Source organism: Lates calcarifer, linkage group LG23 (genome assembly GCF_001640805.2).
Source record: "Lates calcarifer isolate ASB-BC8 linkage group LG23, TLL_Latcal_v3, whole genome shotgun sequence".
NCBI classification, from domain to species: domain Eukaryota; kingdom Metazoa; phylum Chordata; class Actinopteri; family Centropomidae; genus Lates; species Lates calcarifer.
The window spans coordinates 1,914,841-1,936,513 of NC_066855.1; the positions used below are offsets into that span (position 1 = coordinate 1,914,841).

Sequence of the window (21,673 nt, forward strand, 5' to 3'; positions counted from 1 at the left end):
TCAGGTGGCAGGAAAGATTCAATAAGGCTCTGTGACATGAATAGACTCCACCCCTCCCTTGCCATTCACCCCCCAAAGCAAAGGCCACCACTCGATTAACAGCCACTCCAGGTGTGTATCAATAAACTAATTACGACGCGCAGCCTCTCACTGTAGGCCAGGCCCAGTCATGTGAGGTCAATAGATTTTCATCACTCACAGTCGTTATGAAAAATTGATCTGAGGAAAACACCAGCTCAGAGGAATCAGAGCGCGATGAGGGAAAAGTGAAGCTGGGGAGCGTGGACTTGAGGACTGTCACTCTCTCTCTCACACACACACACACACACGTTCTGTCAGGTGCCTGTGGATGCAGCTGCACACATCTGTGTCACACAAACACAACTCAAATGCAATCTTTTTGTAAAAATATTAAGTCATGAGGCTTGTTAAAATCGGGTAAATCAACACACACACAGATATATGTTTAAACCGGTATGTCTAAGCAGGTCTCGTGCTTTCTCTTCGAGGTCAACTGGAAAAGCTGCATAGCCAAGCAGGTGTTTTCTTACCTGCTACAGGTGGAAGTCTCGCGCGCATGTGCGCATGAACATGAGCAGACTCCTGTCTCATAAAGTAAAAGGATATGGGTTGCAGACCATCTTGAGACACCAGCTCCGAGGCCGGGTGGTTTGTTTCATGTAGAAGAAGACCACGGGGGCCAGGGTGGGGTAGGGCAGGCTCTCTCCGCCGCTCGCCGACGCTTCCTCCCCGCCTGTAGAGATCCCGTCGGGCGCCGGGGACGCCGGCTCCACCACCACCGCCTCGCCGCTCTCCCCGCCTCCTGTCCCGACCCCGGACAGGTCGTTGAGCCGGATGAAAGTCCTCGGCAGAGAGGAGCGACCCTCCGAGCCCCTGGCGTCGGGGACCCCGGAGAGATTTCCCCCATCCTCGGCCATCATTCACCTCCTGCAGGCAATAGGCGACCACAAACATATGATTAGATACAGTAAATAGAGCTGACAACCATGGGAATGTTCACGTGTCTGCAGCACCATGAGCAGGGCGCGTTATGGCAGCAAAGTCATTAAGATTTAGAAAACATAAGCACTAAAATCTGCAGATTTTTATTTTATCACAACATCTACCAACTTTGCATATAGTGAAAAACACTCTGCTGCAACACATAGGCTCACAATTAAATCTAAATATTGGATGAAACAGTGGTGAGGATGGAAGGTTTATTTTAGGAAAATATGCGCACACCTCATCGAAAAATTATTTCAAAGACTGAATATAATACAAAGCAGATTGTTTTTTATGGCTACAGATCGACTGAGTATATATTTGCCGTCATAAGCTGGAAAACAGAATAGAGCTCCTAATGAGCCCCCCCAAAATTCAAGAGGGGCTCGCATTTCTTTTCATCAAAAACAATGCCAAGATCTCTCTCTCCTCAGCAACAACAGCCTGCGATGGTTATCATTCGTTTCCAAACTTCAGCAGCATCAATCATCTCCCAACAACACAGTCCTTTTAGAAGTGATTTGCTTTTCTGAGAGTGCAGGAGCATCTTTCCGTTACATTTTTATTTACCTGTATTGGATTCGGTAGATGTGCCCAAAGCGCGCTCAGTCATCGCATGATCAGTTTTTGTCGTGGCTATAAAGTCACCAGCCTGAAGGAAAAAAATCCGGTTGGTAAGAAGGAGAAATGAGGAGGGGGAGAGATAAAGAAGAGAGGAGAGAGGAGCAGGGGGCAGAGGAGAGAGGAGAGGGTCTTGTGGGTTTGGTGCGTCTGGTGGACCGTATAGTTTCCAGGTGGTGCGTTGCCGCGCGGGTCCGTCTCAACAGACGCGGTGCGCCCGAGCTCCGGTCTCCGGTGTCCAACAAGCCTCTCCAGGGGCTTCAGAAACACTTCATAATCATCTCCCCGTTGGAAATAAAATAAGGAACGGTGAGGTGTCTACTTCAGCAGCGTTCAGCCTTTGTTAAAATATTAACGCCCCGCACAAACTTCTTTATGATTCTCTCCTCCTCCACAGCGCTGATGGACAAACCCCAAAAAATGAGAAATGACGAAAATTAACTCGTTTCCCCGCGTTTTTCCTCCGCTGCTTTTGCTCCTTTAAATTAAGAATCCAGCACTTTCCGTTGCATCCACAGGCGGTTTGAAGTGAATATCCCGCATCAGTGTTTTAAAGATCCATGGAGATGCTGCTGCACATCCTGTCGCAGAACAACAAACAGGCGTCAAAAAGACATTGACATGATATTTTCTAAATTTCACCAACAGCTTCCCTCTCCACTGTTGCACATATGACCAGCCGGCCGCTCCTGCTCTCACTCTTGTCTCCTCCAGACTGTATTCGGTCGGTTCCGTCCATCAGCAAAGCTCACACAGCTGGATGGGGGATCCTAACTTCTCATTCCCCGCCCAACGAGAGCCCGCTCTGCGCCAATCGCAGCGCGTCCTGACTTAGAGAGCCCTTCTCACTGGCTGAGGTAGACGTCAGTCTAAGTTGTACATCGGAGAGGAGGGGGGGAAACAGCTGGAATCTTATTGTCAACTGTCAGCCAATAAGAAGCAAGGGAGTGATTGCATCTAGCAACATTGCTGTGTGATTGGTCCAGAGCTTTATTATGGGGAATTTTGAGGGGAAAAAGTTACCACATGGTGCAATGTAACTCCATCATATACATGCATGTATATGATGGAGTTGGAACCTGTCAATCCCAGCTAAACCAAAGACCTCAAACCTGATCAATAGATTTCTATTGACATAAGTTTTACGTGACTGTTGATTAAATAATAAGCTACAGCAAAATATGAATTCAGCAGTCATAAATGTACTTATTGTGCAAGATGTGTGGTAAGAAAAGTTACTATAAAGCTAAACTATCCCACACTGTACAGAGAGGGTTCCCAGACTAGCCTCAGGGACCCCAGGAGGCCCCTGAAGTCCAGTCTGGGAGCACTTCAGCAGATGATCACATCTGCAGAGAATGAACCCTTAGCACTGGCTGTTATTCATTATAGAAATTCAACAAAAGTAAAACTAAAACTTTTCACCTGTGTAAAACGTGAAATGGAAAATACTTATACTAATACTACTAATACTACTACTACTACTAATAATAATAATAATAGTGAGATTCTTTATTTATTTATTTGACGTATTTGGGGGATGCAGGGCTCTGAAGGAGTGCTCTGACATGTATAGTGGTGGCCACTAGGGGAAGATGTTTCCCCAAGCCATCTCTCCCTCTCTTCCTCTCTCTCTCTCTTCTCTCGCACGCGCGCACACACACACACACACACACACACACACACACATAGTACATAAAGCTGGTTTAGGGAGTGATACAGCCTGAGGCAGAGCAAATAGTTGTACTGTGTAGTTTTTAAGTGGCATGGTGTCTCTGAATTCCAATGCTGTCCACTATCTTTTGTGTTTTAAAGACTCTCTGACACACTCACACACAGTCTCAACACATTACTCACAACATAGCAGCAGCATACTCTGTTTTCATTACAGTGTACGATCATTGATCTGAGAGCAGGAGTAAATCAATGAGGAGGACCAATTTCTTTTTTTGTTGCATGTGTCGCAGCTTGCGCTCCTGTGCAGTAGCAAATATTAATCAACTGGCCTGCTTACACATTGCTCATTGTGAAAGCATGAAGACTGAGAATCACACGTGCACACATGACCTAAAAAACACCTGCATGTGAACACAGGAAGAGGCAGCGAGAAGAAGGGCGTGACTATCCTGTCGATAGATCTTGTTTGGACTGATTACTTAATTGTGCACAATCTTAACATGGTACCCATGAAAACATATTGATTGAACACTGCTTGTACCTGTTAGGCAGGAATGAGGCGCTGCTCTGAATACAGAAGAGAAAAAGTAGAATACAATTAAGACCAGGTTCTAGGTAAAGCACACCGATAAGTACAAATACAACATTCATTAATAATAAGCAATACAATTATGCATTTATTATTAATAAAATGTAAGAAAGCATCAGCATTTCAACACTGAGTGCCCATGAACACTTCCCAAGGCGAGTGTTTATGAGGGGTTGATGAATGATGTTTGTTAGTGCTGGCCAGTTCGAGCTAAGACCCCAATTTATCAGAGTGACTGATCTCAGCTCTCCAGGGGAAAAGTTTCTCTCATGGCTACTCCACAGGCCTGCTGACCGGCAGCACTGTTTACACAGAGACACAGCTCATTCTTTACTGCTCACCTTCAGCTGACTGCAACGACAGACCTCACTGAGAAAGTCTAAGTTCCTCCACTGATGGGAGGCACCTATCCATATCCTCAGTTTAAGTACTGTAGGTATATTGGTTGCTGCTATTACCTTTTGCACTTAGCTATGCAAGTAGTGAGGCTCCAGGGATGCAAAGTCAGTCTAGTGTCTTATTGGCAGGTCTAGCTGAAATATCTCAACAGCTACTGGATTGACTGCATTGCCATTTACATATTTTCACTGAGCCGATGATTTTGTTTAAAGCACTGAACAAATACAATACAGTCATATCCCCAGAACCTCATGACTTTTTCCCTTTAGTACAACCCTAAGGCAAAAATGGTCACTTTACAATTCTCTGACTTCTCCTTCAGCATCATCATGATATTGTCATTTGTATTTTTAGTGTCTCTTGACAACTATTAGATTGATTGTCATGAAATTTGGTACAGACATTCATCTTCCCAACAGATTTGTATTCACTTGGTAAGTCTAGCATCATCAGCAGAAAATCAAATCAAACTCTTGGATATCCCAAACTTCATATGACACTGGAGCTTTCACAAAATCAGTGTCATTGATCTTTTAGACATAATATCTGTTCTGGAAGCAGCAGTGTTACCCTTCTACCCCATCTTAGAAAGATGACCTGTATTCATGTCACCGAATCCCTTCCAGCTCCAGAATCTCTGACCTCTGACCTCCCCTGAGATGGGACAGAGGAAGAGATGTTGTCTACAGGAATATATATCTGTACATTACCACTTTAATGTAACTATAAATCCATCACTATGTCAATTATGTGATACATCCTGATAATCGTTGATTGTGTGTGTGATGTGTGTGCTCAACCCTCATCAGTCCTCTCCCCTACAGACTCCTAGGAGTGAGGTTTGTCCAGAAGAGGTAATTACTATATTGATCATTTAGTCATCCTATCTCTCCTTGGTCCCATATTGTTCTTACAGTTAACTCTACACACTATAGGACAAGAGGCTGTCCAATCACTCTATACTTTATTGTACCTCTGCTACAAACAGGCCCTTATGAGTTCCTTTTGCAGCCGAGCATCCTTTCTTTTCATTCAATCACACAGGGACATTAAAAGCAAATGATTGCTGTTGTTTTCATGAAAAGTCACAATCCATAAAAGAAGAATTAGGAGCAGACCTCTGCTTTTTGATTTGATGCAGCAGTTGGGTCAAGTTTAATATCACACAAAGATCAATCCTCTGTCCATTGCAACATGTTTATTTAATATGAAATTGGGATTCCTGACTGACATGATAATCAGAGTTGTTCTCTCAAAGGTGCCACAGGACATTTATTGGTTATATTTCAGCATGTTTCGCTTGTGTAACCTCTCAGTAACTAGGATGTTCATGTACTACCACAATTAAAAACTGATAAAGCAAAGAGTATTGATGGGAAACACATGTTATACAGGAGTTTATGTGCTCTGTTCTGTCTCTAGAAATCTAGCAACTACACCTTCCTAACCAAGGGAAGATGTCAATAAACCATAATGGAAATAAGGACAAAAACAGTTTAATTCAACTGACAGCATGTTGAAATATGTCAAGCTGGTTCCTTTTAATCAATAAAATCATCAGAAGTGGAATATGATTTTTGTGGTTGCTGTGAAATCCAGGAAGTTGTTATTCACATATGCTGTTTAGCTTTGTGGTATTCATTCTCTGGACAAACAGCCTATTCCTATTTACTGCCAGCAAACCTGCAATCATTTACAGCTAGCAATTGATAATATTTTGATTTAGACATTAAAGCCCCTGAAAATACAGTTTCAAATCATATCTGTTTTTCTTTAACATTATTTTCATGATCAAAGTTAAGAATCAGATAAAAACATCTTTGGTTACTATTTATTGAGAGTTTTATACTCACAAACTCAGCTAATCTGCTTTAACAAGAACTCTGAAGGTGTGGTTTGATCAGATTTGACTGATAGTGCTGGCAACATCCAGTAAGCTTTCAACCACACAACTGTTGTCAGATTTTAATTCAAATGTTACCCAACTCTGAGTAGTGCATGGAAATATGTGACATCACCTTTTTCCAACTGAGTCCAGCCCACTTCAAACCAATGAGAAAACCAAGGTCATAAACACAAATACGTAAATCTCTCATGTGAATTGACCAAAACTGACCCCATCATTGACTGAGATTAAAAGTAGGTTTTCAGTGCCTTTAAAGGGTATCTAAAGTCTTGATTTCTGCCTGGCTTCTCCCATACAGAACATTTTAAAAATGAAATATGGGGTATGGAGGCCCGGTGGGGGCAAACTGATTCATAGAGCCTTGGCGAGATAGTATATAATGATGCGGGAGGGGTCAGGTACTGGAGAGCAAGGGACAGAACCAAAATGACACATTGACCATCACTATCTCATCATTCACTTTTAGCTAACATGGATAGTTACGACTCTCAGGGGACTTTTGCAACAGAAGGATTATATGAAGTGGATCTCCAGCAGAGATCAAGGACATATCAAGCCTTAAATGCCAACAAGAAGAATCTATGTCCGCTGTATTCTAGACATGTTTTTCATTTATTCATCTCATGCACATCTGACAGAACAGGTACACTTTTCAAACCCTGTCTCCTAAAGATTACATTTCTATACAGCAAAACTGAAAAAGCAAAAAATGTTTTGTAGGAAACATACTTGCTGGCTAGATTAGATGTTCTGAGGCAACATATTTCTTGAATGAAAGAAGCACTACATTTATTATCCACCAGCAGAATCACCGGGAGGTGGTTTGGGTGGATGGCAGCCTATAAAATGCACAGCTCTCACAATAATTCAAAATCCCGGTTAGGTTACGGCAACAAAAGCACTTTGGTTAAGGTTAGGGAAAGATGGTGGTTTTGTTTAAGTGTAAAATAAAAACGTAGTGTCTGAATTTTTTCCTCATTAAATTGGACCTTGATCTTTCCCTCACATTAACCAAGTGCTGTGAGTTCATAAACATAACCACAAAAGTAGGTAATGTACTGAAAAATCAAATAGTTTGGCAGGAAAACAACTACACTGTGTGTGAACATTTTACTGGGATATGGCATCAGTTACAATAAATGGTAAATTATTACAAGTAAGAAATATGAGAATAGCAGTAAGTACATCAAGAACATCCTGTATAGTATTTGAGGGATATGGCTTGACTGTGGCCTGACTGCTTCTTGAAAGCAGTCAATACACAAGGACACACACTTACCAAACACACATTCACATGGCTGGACAAAGCTGCTGGGCAGGACAGGGCTGGCAACCAGACGGAAGAGGTGATTGCCTCTAGTCTCACTTTTCTATTTATCTGTTGAAAGATAAATAGAAGAAAACGAGCATGTCAGTTTATTTTAGCCCACATGCAATCCAAAACAATACAGTAATACACTGCACTCCTGTGTGACTCATGTAGTGTGTCCATGTGTGTGTGCGGGTGTGTTATGGAAGCCCGAAGAGGGTCAACAACAATATCTGTCATTTAGAAACAAAAATCACTTTTAATTGAAATATGTTAAACACAAGACTCCAGACTATACAAAGCTGTGACTCTGAAGCTTTTCCACCCCTGCTTGCCCACCTAAAAAAATCACATGTGATTTCAGTGATACTGATTCACATGTTGGTAACCTTGGTTACAGAGCAGAGCAGCTTGGAAAGGAACATTTTCAACACTTCATAAATTATATGCATGTGATGACATGGAGGAAAAAAAAGGAGACTGGAGGGCCGAGGGTAAGGTGAAGAATAGGAGATGGACTAGAACAAGAGGGGAAATAAAGGTGTAAAAGGTAAGAGGAGAAGAAAGAGAAGATATCCAAAGTAGAAACAAAGGAAAAGGAAGTGAAAAGAGGAGTGGTAGGAGGAAAAGGCATCAAAGGAAAAAAAGGGAAAGGAAGATGAAAGAGGGAGCCGATGAAGATGAGGATGTAGGATGGAGAAGCAGATGGAGGAGGACCAGGAGGAGTACAAGCAGAAGAAGAATGACTTTAAGATGAAGTAGATGCAGTCGAACAAGAGGTAGTTCAGCAAAGCTGTGCGATGATGACTAATAGATAGATGCTGGAGACGGGAAATCCACACTCTACTTTTGTTTTCTCTTTGATTCCCTCCCTCTTCCCCTTTCTGAGTCTAATTAAATATGCTTTTTTTTGTACAAACATAAATTGATAACAAGAAGTTGCTATTGCGACATGACAAAACAGAGAGAGAACTGAGGAAAAAGTTGAGACAAAGGAGAGGGAGAAACAGACGGGGGCCCTCAGCGCTTCCCTCCTTGCCTCTGCCTTTCATCTCTTTCCTCTTTGAGCGACCTCCAGCTCTGTCAGCGTCGCCTCCCACAGAGCTCCGCACTCCCACTGGGGGTCTTAGCGAGTCAACCCAGGACGTGCTGTTGTCCCTGGGGTGAGGCAGGGCTATGTGGGGCCCCTGCCTTGGAGCCTGTGCTCCTAATAGCTCAGAGCAGAGAGGGTTTTATAAGAGTATGTGGAGACAGTCCCACACTTTCACTACAAAACAACACTAAAACTGTGCGTGTCTCTTAATCAAGTTCTTCAAGTTCAAGTGTGTGTGTATCATGCCTATGCAAATTCATAATGTATGTTTAAGTGTGTTGTGGATATATCATGACGAGCAGCTCTATGAGACTGTATTTAGGCACAGTAGTGCTTTGAGCTAATTGCTAACACTATGATGCTAACATGTTGATGTTTTGACTGCAGTATTTACCATGCTCACCATATCCTGTCAACAGAAGTTTCCCAGGCCTAAAGGAGGAGTGCTAAGTGGAAGAGCTTGAACATTGACCCAAGAGACAGAGACCAGACCTATAGAAATCTGTTTTTTAAATAATATTACAAAATACTAAGGCCAATTGTAAAAAAAGAATACATACCTTTTTATGTCGCCTCTTTACTCCACATTTTACCCAGCACACTCTTTGCTCTGGTCCAGAGGTCTGGTCTCCGTCTCTCAGGTCGGCTGTCATCAGAAATGTCAAACCCATGGTAGCACTAAAGGAAAGCATAGGAGATTAGCAAAGTCATAGTCATCCCCTGGGGATCATGAATGTCCATACTAAATCTCATGGCTACCAGTAGCTGTTGAGACATTTCCCAAATGGAAAACTAATGCCATTCATGTTCTCTAATTTATCTAGTTTCACATAATTGGTTTAGTAGCTAATCCAGGCTAATAGCTTATCCAGTCTATTGTATAAAGCACACTGACACTATAGTACATCAAAAGAAATATTAACAAACTGAATCATATCTAATGGGAGAATTATGTAATCCAGGAAAGAGCTTTCTTGTCCTCAGCTGACCAGCTGCTAACTGATGTTGTCTGACAGGAAGTGTGAGAAATCACAGTGCAAGTGTCAGTCGTTCAGACTGATGCTCGCAGTCTGGTTATATGGGTTAAAAGCTGGCTGTGCCTATTCACACAGGAAAAGGAAAAGCAATCACGGCTATTGATCACTCCCACAGGGTGAACGTATTGACTGGTAGACTAACCATTGACACACATTTTTCATATACAATGAAAACACACACAGTGACACACACACATTCTTGCTTAGCAACTTCTTATATTTCATGAATACTGTCTTTAAGGAGAAAAGAAAATGACTTTTTGAAACTTCTGCCTCCTTTCTGTCTTTCATATAAGTGTTCAAACTTTTAGAACTCAAACTTTCCACCATGTAGTTGTCTAGTTTTATCGAGACACCTGTCCAAAGGGAGTTCCTTTTGGATTCCCTCATTACAGGGACACGTACTAATAAGTCTGACACTGTCTGTGTGTGTGTGTGGGGCATGTGTGTGTTCTACACCTCTGACCTCAGAAATGATCTACAGCTGCTACCTGCCAATTGCATCTGACAAGCAGTCTGTTCACCTGCCTATCACATGTCTGCAAACACCCACACAGTAAGCAGATACATAAATACACACAGACACACTAATCAGACACAAATACATACACACACACACACACACAGATAAACACAATACAGACTGAGGAATGCATTCAGGCACACAATAGGACAATAAAGAAAAACATTACAAGCCACTCACATAAACACACAAAAATCTAGAACTAACAAAAAAAAAAAAGAAAAAACACTCAGTAATCATCTGAGTGTAATTTCCCTCCTTAACCTCAGCCTCTTCATCATAAGAGAAAAACAGATGAAAGTGTTTATGTCCTGTACATGATTGAAAGGCCTCTAGGCAACCATCCCCGCAGTGCTTAGTTTGACCAAACCCTTGCATTTCCATCCCGCACGTCACAAATAGCAGACAGCGTTTTGACTGTATATACTGTATGCTACCCAGTGGAGATTAAATAAAAGACTGGGGCCCTCACATTTGTCTCAAGCCATTTCCCCAACCTAAATGAGCGACTGGAAAGGAGATCAATATTTCCATTTGCGTGATGGCTCGGGTGGGTGTTTTGAATTATCTGAATGATGGAAAAGTGTTGGAGCTAAAGGAGTAGTATGTGTATGTGTGTGTGAGAGAGAGAGAGAGAGAGAGAGAGAGAGAGAGGAGAAAGAAAAAACTTGGGGTAAGAGGGAGAGACTGCTTGCATCCTTTCTGTCTGCGGACATGTATACATTTCCAAGTAATTCAGTTTCCATATGTGCCACCATTATGGTTCACCAGATCCTGTCCTTTTTGCCATATTGTAATCTGTACATTCCCCTTGTCTGCCCACTTGATTTAGTGTTAATAAAAGAAGGAAACTATGAGCTCCATACATATCATAACTACTACATAGCTAAGTAGTACACTTTGAATACACAGAGAGGTAAAGTAAGAGAGTTGTTTGAAAATGACATATATCACATGCTATGACCTTCATAGTCACCAGATGTCATCTCAATTCAACAGTTACTGGAGTGTTTGGATAGACAGCACTCTCCCCTACCATCATTAAATCATCAAATGAGGAAATCTCTTTTGGGAGACTGCTGTTCATCCCTCCAGTAGAGTTTGCAGAGATGTGGAAGCTTTAAAGCTGTTCTGGAGCTAGTTGCACCAGCTGTTCATAAGTTAAAATGTAGCTTACTTAAAATTCACAAGTTCATAAATTTAATATTTACACACCACTAAATTACTATGGGTTGCACCACACAAACTCGTTCTTATATAGATAATTAACATTTACTCCCAGCAACTACCACATATGTTAACTGTTAAGAGACAGTATTTATGTTTACTTGCTAGAGTGATTACACTTTAGCCGCTAGCTTGTTATATCTACTATATCTACATATCTACTAGCTTGTTATATCTACTATGAACCTTTAAACAAGTTCGATATTTTTCATAATTTCAACATTTATTCTTAGTAAACAACAAAACAATGAATCAGGCTTAAGCTTGTGGTCAGGCTAAGCTTAGCATTAGCGCTGTTCCGTGTGTTAGCTTACTAACTAATAACGCTACGTTACCTAACCAAACCAAACTGACGCTAAAACGCTACACTACCCGCTTTGATAAGCTTTCCAGTTAGCCACGTTACGAGGCTCTGCTAACTGCAAAAGTACTATGTGATTTCCTTATCGTTTTAATGAAACATATCACTTACTAAGATTTAAAAGTGGTATTTATTTACCAGTTGGCTAGCTGAATCCTCTCAGTCCAGCCTCTGAGAGAGAACCTCACAGGCAGGCAGTCCTCAGATGCACAGGTTCAACCAGCAAGGGCCATCAGTCATCTTTTTGGTTACTAATAGCAACTCAGCTTGATATTTCTTATTAATCTACCCCTATCAATCACCTCAAATATATAATGATTGAAATTTAACACTGGATCAGTGTACAGTGATACCAAAACATTAGATCATGTAGTAGTAGTTAAAAATCAAAACAAGAGTTCTAAACAGTAGCCTGATATCAAACTAATGAGAGTACTGTGACATGTTTTCTGTCTGTGACAGGGCTATAAACGAGCAATTTTTGGTTCATAGACAGCGTGTTGTAATGTAATCATGAATCACCCTCTGACCAGGTTTTGGCGTATAACCACATCTAGCACGCATGCTTTAAGCTGAAATTAACTCGAAAGCTGTCTTGCTGAGTAACACTTGTACATGGCCCAAAAACAAACAGGCCAAACTTAACCACAAAGCAGTATGCTGTCTAGGTCACACCTGACCTGTATGCAACACACTGCAACTAACCCTGAAACTAGCGTACTGTATCGTGGCAACAAGGTAAAACTCAAAACCCACCTTACTGTACATGTGTCATATTAGACCCATATGACTTATACATGACTACCTGATCTGGGACATATGTGTATGCAGCTGCATAATGATGGTAAGTAATGTTGTTGTTGGTCGTCTCTACTGAAATAACCCTGATTTACTCACCTCCTAAATATATAATGACTGCATTGATCACTGCAACAGACCAATTTAGAACTACAGACAGATCGTTTCATCAGGTTTTATAATAAGGCAACTGGCAGCCTCTGGGCGCTGTAATGTTCACGGCACTCCATTATATAAAAAAACACATGCCAACAGGTGGATATTTGGTAAAAATCAGTTGCAAGTTTAAAAATAAGGAGTTTTTACTAAGTGGCATTGGAGTAAAAGTGAACACTAATGCTGTTGCAGTGCCTGGCCTGTTAGGTTTAGGAATTTCTTGTGTTCAAGTTGAAATCTTATCTGATGGGGCTGAGGGAATATACACTGTAAATGGCCTGTTGAATTCAAGATATCTTCTCATAAACCATGTGCTGATCAATGGGAAAAAATCTGACTTGCTACTGGATGGATTAGAACAAATTTCTGCACAGACAGCCATGGTTCCCAGTGTTAAAAGCCGAATGTCAGAGGGGAGAGATGCTAAACTGTTTAAAAACAGGAATAATGGTGTGCTTTTTCAGACAGTTTCTCCAAGAAGACACTCATAATGTTGCACTCAATTGTTCATATGAAACTGATACAAATAGATATGGCTTACTTTCTTACCTGTGCACAGCTGGCCTCCCCCATCCAACAAAGGACCTGTCAGGAACGAGGGACCTTCCAATCCAGTATCTGACGAGCAGTTGGACAGAGTATAAAGGCAGCTTTAGACTTGTTAAGAATCATCCTGTGAGGGCCATAAATATGCACATGAAGTTTCTTGGCAAATGGTACTATCTTGTCGACAAACCTATATACAAACCTATATTTACCATTGGACTCGTGCCATTCCTAGGTCTCACTCTAACAAAAAAGGTACTGTTTCATAAAAGAACAAAAAAAGATGGCGAAACTACCTGGCAAACATTAATTTAGGGATTTAGAAATGATCTAGTTCACAAAGAAAGTGGAGAGAACTCTAATTTCACTAGTACATTGTGTATAAACTTTATTTTACACATACAATGCGATGTCAAGCTTACTTTCACTAATACATACATGTCTGTCTCACTGTATTTAATAGTGCTAAACTCTATTTCTCTTGACATAGTTTGTTGAATAGCACAGGAAATGTGTCTTTTTCACCCCAAAGAGGAACAAAGGGTGTCTCACTGAGTTCAGATGGGCGTCCAGAGTTCAAGTGGGTTTCCTTTCGTTCCTGTGTCTCCAGCAGTTTATTATGTAAATGACGCCGTCTCATTCATCATGGGACTGTGATGAAACTGACCACATAGGAATGCCATCTGGACACAGATCAGAGGGAAGGAGGGCAGTGGTACCAGGGGAACAGATGTGGTATCGTAGGTGGGAGAACATTTCCATAAGCCACTGAAAACTCAGGCTTGGAGCGTGCGCGCACACACACACACACACACACACACACACACACACACACACACACAGAGCACTGATGCCATGAGATGAAGTTGAGGTATTCCTGGATGTCTGAGTGTGTGTGTTTTCTTTGGAAGTATGGAGGGTGTAACCTGCTCCTCAGTGAGTTTTCTGAGCAGGTCTCTCCTGTCAGAGCAGTCACACTTCATCAACCTGAGAGGAGGAGAGAGAGGGAGGCAGGAATGGTGTGTGTGTCTGTGTTTCCACACTTTGGCTAGCCTTCGGCTTCTTTTTCAACGGTCTGGAGAGAGTTACGGCCACAATAGCAAGAAGCCACGCAAGTGTTTGCTCTCTGCTGCAAAATGTCCAGAAGAAAAATGATCTGCAGCTTTTATCCATGTTCTTTGTGGTCACAGCGCTGTTTAGAGTTTAGATGTCTCATCAAAAAGGAATTCCACTTCCACTTTATCAATCTTATTTCAAGGAGCTGGGAGCCTGTGAAGTAGCTTGCAGATGTGACATGCCTGCTGAGGTTTAAGCCTCAGTTCCGTCATTAAATATAGCAGATATTATGTAATGGGTTATGGGTGAAATTAAGAGTTTGTGTAACTTGGTAGAACAATGGAAACACCCATTTACCCACAAGAATTGAAAGGGTAATTCCAATTTATTTTTGGCAGTTTCTTTACCCCATATTTTCTTACTGGTATCTGGAAAATACATTTGAAAAAGAACCAGACATTTACATATTCATAACATCAGATATGCTTTTTGAAAGGAGAGTCCTGTTCCAGCGCTGACACCTGCATAGAATATAGCATTATGGGTTTTATGGGTTCATCTGTGACAAATGAACAATTCTCCTGATGTCCTCACTGCAGAAATGAACCAGGGATTAAATCATCTGTCCAACTTCTAAAGTAGCCTCTGTCAATGAATGTCATATGTCAAAGAGCCAGATAGTGTGAGAGTATGAGAATGAGACAAGGTCCAGAAAATTGTGATTTACTTTATACTTCAGTGGAAGTATTTCATGTTTCATGCAAGAAAAGATTTATGGGATGTTGACCCAAAAACAAGAAACATATATGCAGGCCAGTGTGGAAATTTACTCTTCTGGGCAAGAGTATGACAAAAGTCGCACAGACATTCCCGGAACATGCCTTTAAAGCTTAATTAGCACAGTTAACAAATCCACAAAGAAAACTTTTAGCATCTTTCAGCTCATTGTTTTGTTTGTCAGGCAACTTTAAAAAAGCTTTGTTAAACCCACTGCAGGCGACTTTTGCTTAACCATACTGTAGCACATCTCCCATGTATACAGTCAAATTGATACTTTCAATAAAATCTGAATTATTGCATCCTGTCGATGCTGAGAAACAAACCTCCAGAGAATCCTAGGCAGTGAAGAGAATTCATCTGTGCACAGTACAGCATGTGTCTTCTCATTACAGGAACCATTCCAGCTGTAAAGCATGACAGCCAGTCAATGGAAATGCAGCAGTAATCAAATCATCAATACACCCCGCACGGCTCACAGAATATCAAAGTTGTTATCTGCGTATGCATGTGCAAAAATTAACGCAGTAAATCACAGAGGAGTTCAGATTTAATGAGAAGCTATTTGTTTGCATTCTGGGCACTGCAAGGCCACCTATTCCTACAAAGACAGATCAAAGCTAGCAAAATGACTTGCACTTACAGATGGATCATACTGCATACTGCTCGGTGTTAATATTTACTTTACAGGATGTTTAATCATCAACAGCAACTTTGATTGTAAAGATCATACAGTTTTAGTTTATCCACATTATCTAGCCGCTCATTACCATCATTCATAGGCAAGTATCTTCCAAAGCAGAAGACAATTTGAGTGTAATAATGTTGTCCATCTCTTCTTATTCAGTCTGTAATCATCCATCTATCCTTTCCCTCCCTATCTTAGAGCCTACAGCCATGCTAGCAGCTCTGTGAGGCTGTACATCGGCACAATGGTGCTTCCAGCCAAATGCTAACATCAGCGTGACAATTACAATGCTTCTATGCTGATGTTTAGCAGGTGTAATGTTCACTGTATAGTTTTACATTAGTATGCAAACATTTGCTCATTAACACTGCTGATGTTTGGTGGGTATTGAGATTGGATGGTGAACATGTTTAATATGTTCACCACCTTATTTAGTGTGTTGATTTAGCATTAAACCCAAAACAGAGCTGAGGTTGATGGGAAAATCATTAGCTCTCTCCAGAATACTGGACAAATCAGTCCAGAATTACAACTTATCCTGAGGGTAATATCTGCACCAAGTTTCACAGCAGTCCAACCACTAGCCAACATTTCATTCAGAGCCATAAAACATGACCTTATGGTGGCACTGCATGAAAAGTAAGGAGATCACCAAAATCATTAGGATTCATCCTCTGGGAACCATGAATGTCTGCACCAAATTTCATGTCAATCTGTCCAACAGTTGTTGAGATATTTTAGACAGGACCAAAGTGGTGGCTGACCAACAGGCTGCCATTGCCATCTCTGGAGCTACACCCCTAGTGTGGCTTAAAAGAAACCACAGTATATCTGATGGTTGCTCTCTTCCTGGCAGCCCATCTCTTTGTCACAACGTCAGCACTCCTCATCGTATCTAAGCTTTAATCCTTCCCCTGATGAGTGGGTGTGAGACTGTTTAAAGAATTTGGCCACGCTGCATGTCTATATTGGTCTTTCAGTTACAGTGGGACTGAATCATGAAGCACCATATGTTAGCAATAATCGTCTGTCTCGGCATCTGTCATACAAAATCTCTTAATATCGTTTCCATCAGAGGGGTCTAGCTGGTTGCAATTTCACTGACAGTGTAGGAGGAACTTCTAAAAGGAATGTCACTTTGAGGTGATTTGCTGCTGATAAGGAATCTTGTATGGGGCTTGCATGCAAGGCTATGGTACATTAACTTCTCTACAATTAAAATTATTTCAGCAATCAAAAGTTAAAAATGATGCCAGACCACATGTGTGTGTATACATGTAACAGTGGTTGTATTTCTCTAAACATTACTGAAAATCCTTTCGATTGTTCCATTGAATATTTATTCATTTCATGAACCATTCCATCTCTCTTTTCTCCTTACTCAAGCAGCAAGTGTTTGCTATGCTTATGCTTTGCTTTTGTGTTTTGGTGCTCAACTGTGGTTATTGCTGTGGGAACAGAGAGGACTGGAACCCAAATAGAGGGAAGTAAGCTCTGAGCATCACACCATCCAATTTTATCTAACCCTGCCATGCCAAATGAAAAGCAGTGCCAATAGAGTTTTTTTCCCTTTGTGTCAATGTGCAACAAATGAGACAAGCCACAGCCAACAAAAGCTACTGCAGGACCTACAAATCCAGCAACAAACTTTCCAACGCCACCTATTTCACAATGACACAAATGAAATACGCCATGCCACTTTAAGGTGTTACCAGGTGCATTTCAGTCCATTATAACCTGCATTGTAGGGTGTTTTCACAGCTGAATGTTCACGTTTTTGTTAGTTTGTTAGTTTTGGTTTCACATTGAAATTTTGTGAGCTCACCACAGATCTTTGGATTACATATCTATGTCCTGTCGTCATTACCTTTGCACGCTGCGTCACCCTGTACTTGACAATGATTGGTTTATAGATAGGCATGCATCTGACATCAGGCACATTGTCAATTCGCTACCCTCTCGATCATCCTCTCAGAAAATAATTTATACATTTTAAGTATTGTTTACCTTTTTTTTCTCCAAGTTGACTATTGATATCATCTTTAGACCAAACTACAGTTAAATATTTAGTCTCCGCTGTGGCACATTTACTTCTCTTCTGGTTATTTTTCATCTTCTATTCTGGTGGTGGAGTGAAGCCAGCAGATGGTTGATGGTTGTCTGACAGACAGAAGGACAGAACTGTATTGTATTGTGATGACATCAGAATTATGAATTATGAATGTAAAGACTTTGACAACAGGATAATGCAGAGGTGACAGAGAAGATTAGAACAGAAGAAAAAGCTGAAATCTACCCATAGGGAAATAAAGCCAGAGCGTGAGAGAAAAGATCTTCCTTATTGAACTTTTGCCAAAGCCTCATTACCAGTGATTGTTTACAGACAAACTTCCCTTTCCAACTTTGATCCATTATACTTGCCACAGTTTTAAGGTCTTACAGAATTCCTGTACAATGAGAAATTACGTTCCCAGACCTCAATTACTTTGGTGAGAATAGAGAATATTATCACATCTGATAGAAATGATGGCCAAATAAACTAAAATAAACTGGAATTAGAAGACACAGACTGACCCCCAAAGCAGCACCCTGACTCTGAGTCATGACTCAGCACAAGCGACCAGCGTCACACTGTCCCACAGTGCAGTCCACCTCAGTGCTGGAGCCATAACAGCAGATGGCTGGAGCCTGTTGACATTTGCCCATCACTATTCTCCCTTCCATTTTTGATAAACTCTCAAATCCTGCAGTTTACATGTGTCCACAAATGTCATCAAATGTCGAGCAAATGTCAAGGGCATGGACATGATACTTGAGCCTGTGTGTTTGTGTGTGTGTGTGCAATCCAGTGCATGTAAAACTATAAGACTGGGGGATAAAAGTTATTTTGAAAGAGAAAATCTTGATTTAAGGGAGATATGTTTGGCATAACAACAGCAATATATCAGTTAAATACAAAACAGATAACATGAAAAATCCAAGACAACCTCAGTGAATGGGGAAACCAGTACTGACCACAAAGGACATGAGTGATGGCAGATTTTACCTTTCACCAGGAGTGACATTGATTCCAATTTAGGGGACGAAATGAGCAGCAGGAAACATATAATTACCCAGTTGTCTTGTGCAACTGCGTATATTTCTCTGCCCAAGCATGACGCAAAACTGTGACACTGAGTAAGAGGGAAGAGGAAGGAACTGGGGAGGAAAATGGGGAAATGTGGAGTTGGGCAGAGGGGAAGGAAGGATTTAATGAGCATCTTTTTCTCTCTGCTTTCATCTAACTAGGCTAACATGATGAACTAGTCGCCCTGTTCCCCCTCAGCCTCCATTGCTCTAGTTACCTCCCTACCCACCACACAAACGGGCCTGGCAACGCATGATAAATCTACGGCAAGAAGCAGGAGACGGGGAGATGGAGAGAGCATGTTCACTCTGTTTCGCTGATAAAATGCTGATTAGTTCTTTCATGTTTCTTCTTCACCTTCTTTCTTTCTTTTCATCTCATCCCATCAGCAGCTACAAGTGGATATAAGTGACATCTGTTTTTACTGTCCATTAAAAGAAAAGTGAATCGCAACATGCTTGACTCACAGATACAGCTGGAGTACCTTAATTGCTATTCCGGTCGAGGCCTTTTAGGAATTTGTTTTTCATCCAGTAAAAATAAAACACAAAGATTGATGCACTTCTGTTCCAAGGCAAATGAGAAAATATGAGATCAATTTCCTCTCTTGATGATGTCTGTGTTAAAATTTCATAACACACATTTCAAAAGTGACTTGCAGTAAAATGCAGGCAAGTTACATTAATTTAACTTCTATAAACATTGTTAACTTAGGTTCTCAATGGGAGCAAACTCTAATCAATAGCAGCTCTAATTAAACTTGGCTGGAGTTGAATGCACAGAGCCATTTGATGGTGATCGAGTTACTCTAGCTGAATGACCTTGAAGAAACTTGATGCCACATGGCTTTAGTGTCTATGACCTCAAATGCCAAATGCAAGTCTGTTTCTAAGACACTGCACAAAAGACAAGTGGCAAACCAACAGAAGCCCGTTACAGCAAGGAAAAGAAAAGAAAAACTGATCAACAGCTACAAGCTAACTGGCTGTACCTTCATATTTAGGATACCTGGTATGCTCATGTGAAATTGCCCAAAAAGTATGAACTGCAGTCTGTGTGAAAATGAAAGTTAACATAGCTGTACTGGAGATTCAATGTTTGGTCTCAACTTTGTAGATTGCTGCGTTATTTCTGCAACAAGATGTTATCTTTTTTCCCCCCTTGCTTGCTTGTTTGCTTGTATACATCTGTTTAAGATGTGTCTATAATTTTATTCATATTGTCATATTATTTTTCGTAGTTTATTTTGCTCTTTATTTCTCACATTACATTGTGCTGTGTACAGTTAAACTTTAAAAACTATTACGTTCCTTGTAAATATAGTTCTTGCTCTTCGCTCTTTTCTTTTACTATAACTGTCCTTTAGCACCAATATACCAAGACAAATTCCTCGGATGTGCAAACTTACTTGGCAATAAAGTCTGATTCTGATTCTGATATTGGTTCACAAAAAAAATTTAGATACTGACATGAGATAAATTTTGTGAGCTATTTTGTCATCTACCTCTCAGCAAGAGGCCAAATAAAAATACAAATTCAAACTACTTCTTTAGCTTTTAAAGAAATTTCTTTTTTTTTTTTTTTTTGGCAGAAATGGGCTTCCATACAGGCCCAAGCTGTATGTGTTTAAAAAATACACCTGTGTGAGAAACATTAGGTTTCATGGTATAATTTATAGACTGGTGTAGTGGCTCTGAAATGGTTTTTCTTGCTCTCATGAGGGAAAAGGAATCTCTGCTCACATTGTTTAATAATATCTCTGCCGGAGTAGTTTATATCCACTGGGCAGCTTTATGGTGCAGCGTAGCAGCTGGAAAAAGGCAACACAACAACAGAAGGGCAGTGATAACATTCACACAAAGTGACTGAACGGGAGCAATAAAAGATCCCACCTCAAAAGGGAGACAGCCAGTATTCTACACAGCACTGAAACTATAATAATCTGAGGTACAGTAATAAAATTCCATACAGTGTTTTCTTTGGCAACCCACCTTATATTCCTCTCTGCCGGTGTCACTCTAAATAAATGACCTGGTGACTCTTCCTTCTTTCATTTGCACCATTCTCCTCACTCTGTCCCATCTGCTACTGTGTCCTCTCACATATATATTATCACTTCTCTCGTGGGTGTCACCTGCACACAGTGCTGAGAGAGACCAAGTGAGCTGAGCTGCTAATATTCAGCTGTAATGAACTGTCTAATACAGTATTAGCTCATGAGAGAGGAAAAGCAAAAGTACACACTCTGTCCACAGACATTTTAAAAAGAGGATTCCTTCACCTTTAAATTCAAAATCCATGCTGAGGTTTAGTGGATGTAATGTTTACCAGCCTCCTCATTAGCCTGTTATCTGTCACCAGCAGCTTTGCAGGTCTTTGGTCAGAAGCCAAAGTATTGGAAAGAGTGAAATTTTGACCTGGTGATGCTGGAAAAGTTTGTACCAGTCCATCTGGGAAACGTAGAGCTACATTATTTCACTGCAAAGTGGACATTTTCACTAGCTGCAGTGCTAGATATCAAGTCCTCTAGAGACTAAAAATCTCATGGAAATATGAGATATATCCAGAAAAAGTTTCCTTGAAAACAAGATTTTGTATCTGTCATCTTAATTCTGTAAGCTTGTACATTTCAAGCTATGACAGGGGAAAAAAATTGGGTGTGGGCGTTCATGGACTTATGACAGGTTTAGTGTGCAGTCAAGTTTTGTAACCAGAGCTTTGTGCGAGGGAGAGGAGGAAGACATTCAACTTCTAACTAATCAGTGTCTTTGGAGCCAC

General features: G+C 40.9%; 1 protein-coding gene and 1 long non-coding RNA gene across 2 annotated transcripts; both read right to left on the bottom strand.

Moving 5' to 3' along the window:
- Positions 1 to 437: 437 nt before the first annotated feature.
- On the bottom strand, positions 438 to 2,353 carry LOC127139186 (voltage-dependent T-type calcium channel subunit alpha-1G). The gene is made up of 2 exons (XM_051066269.1): positions 1,576 to 2,353; positions 438 to 948 (listed from the first exon to the last, which is right to left on the bottom strand). The coding sequence occupies exon 2, from the start codon at positions 939 to 941 to the stop codon at positions 609 to 611; it is 333 nt and encodes a 110-aa protein (XP_050922226.1). The 5' UTR covers positions 942 to 948; positions 1,576 to 2,353; the 3' UTR covers positions 438 to 608.
- Positions 2,354 to 7,280: 4,927 nt separating this feature from the next.
- On the bottom strand, positions 7,281 to 11,962 carry LOC127139181 (uncharacterized). Its single transcript, XR_007809179.1, has 3 exons — positions 11,886 to 11,962; positions 9,160 to 9,277; positions 7,281 to 7,575 (listed from the first exon to the last, which is right to left on the bottom strand). It is a non-coding gene; the product is annotated as an uncharacterized LOC127139181 (long non-coding RNA).
- Between the last annotated feature and the right edge of the window lie 9,711 nt (positions 11,963 to 21,673).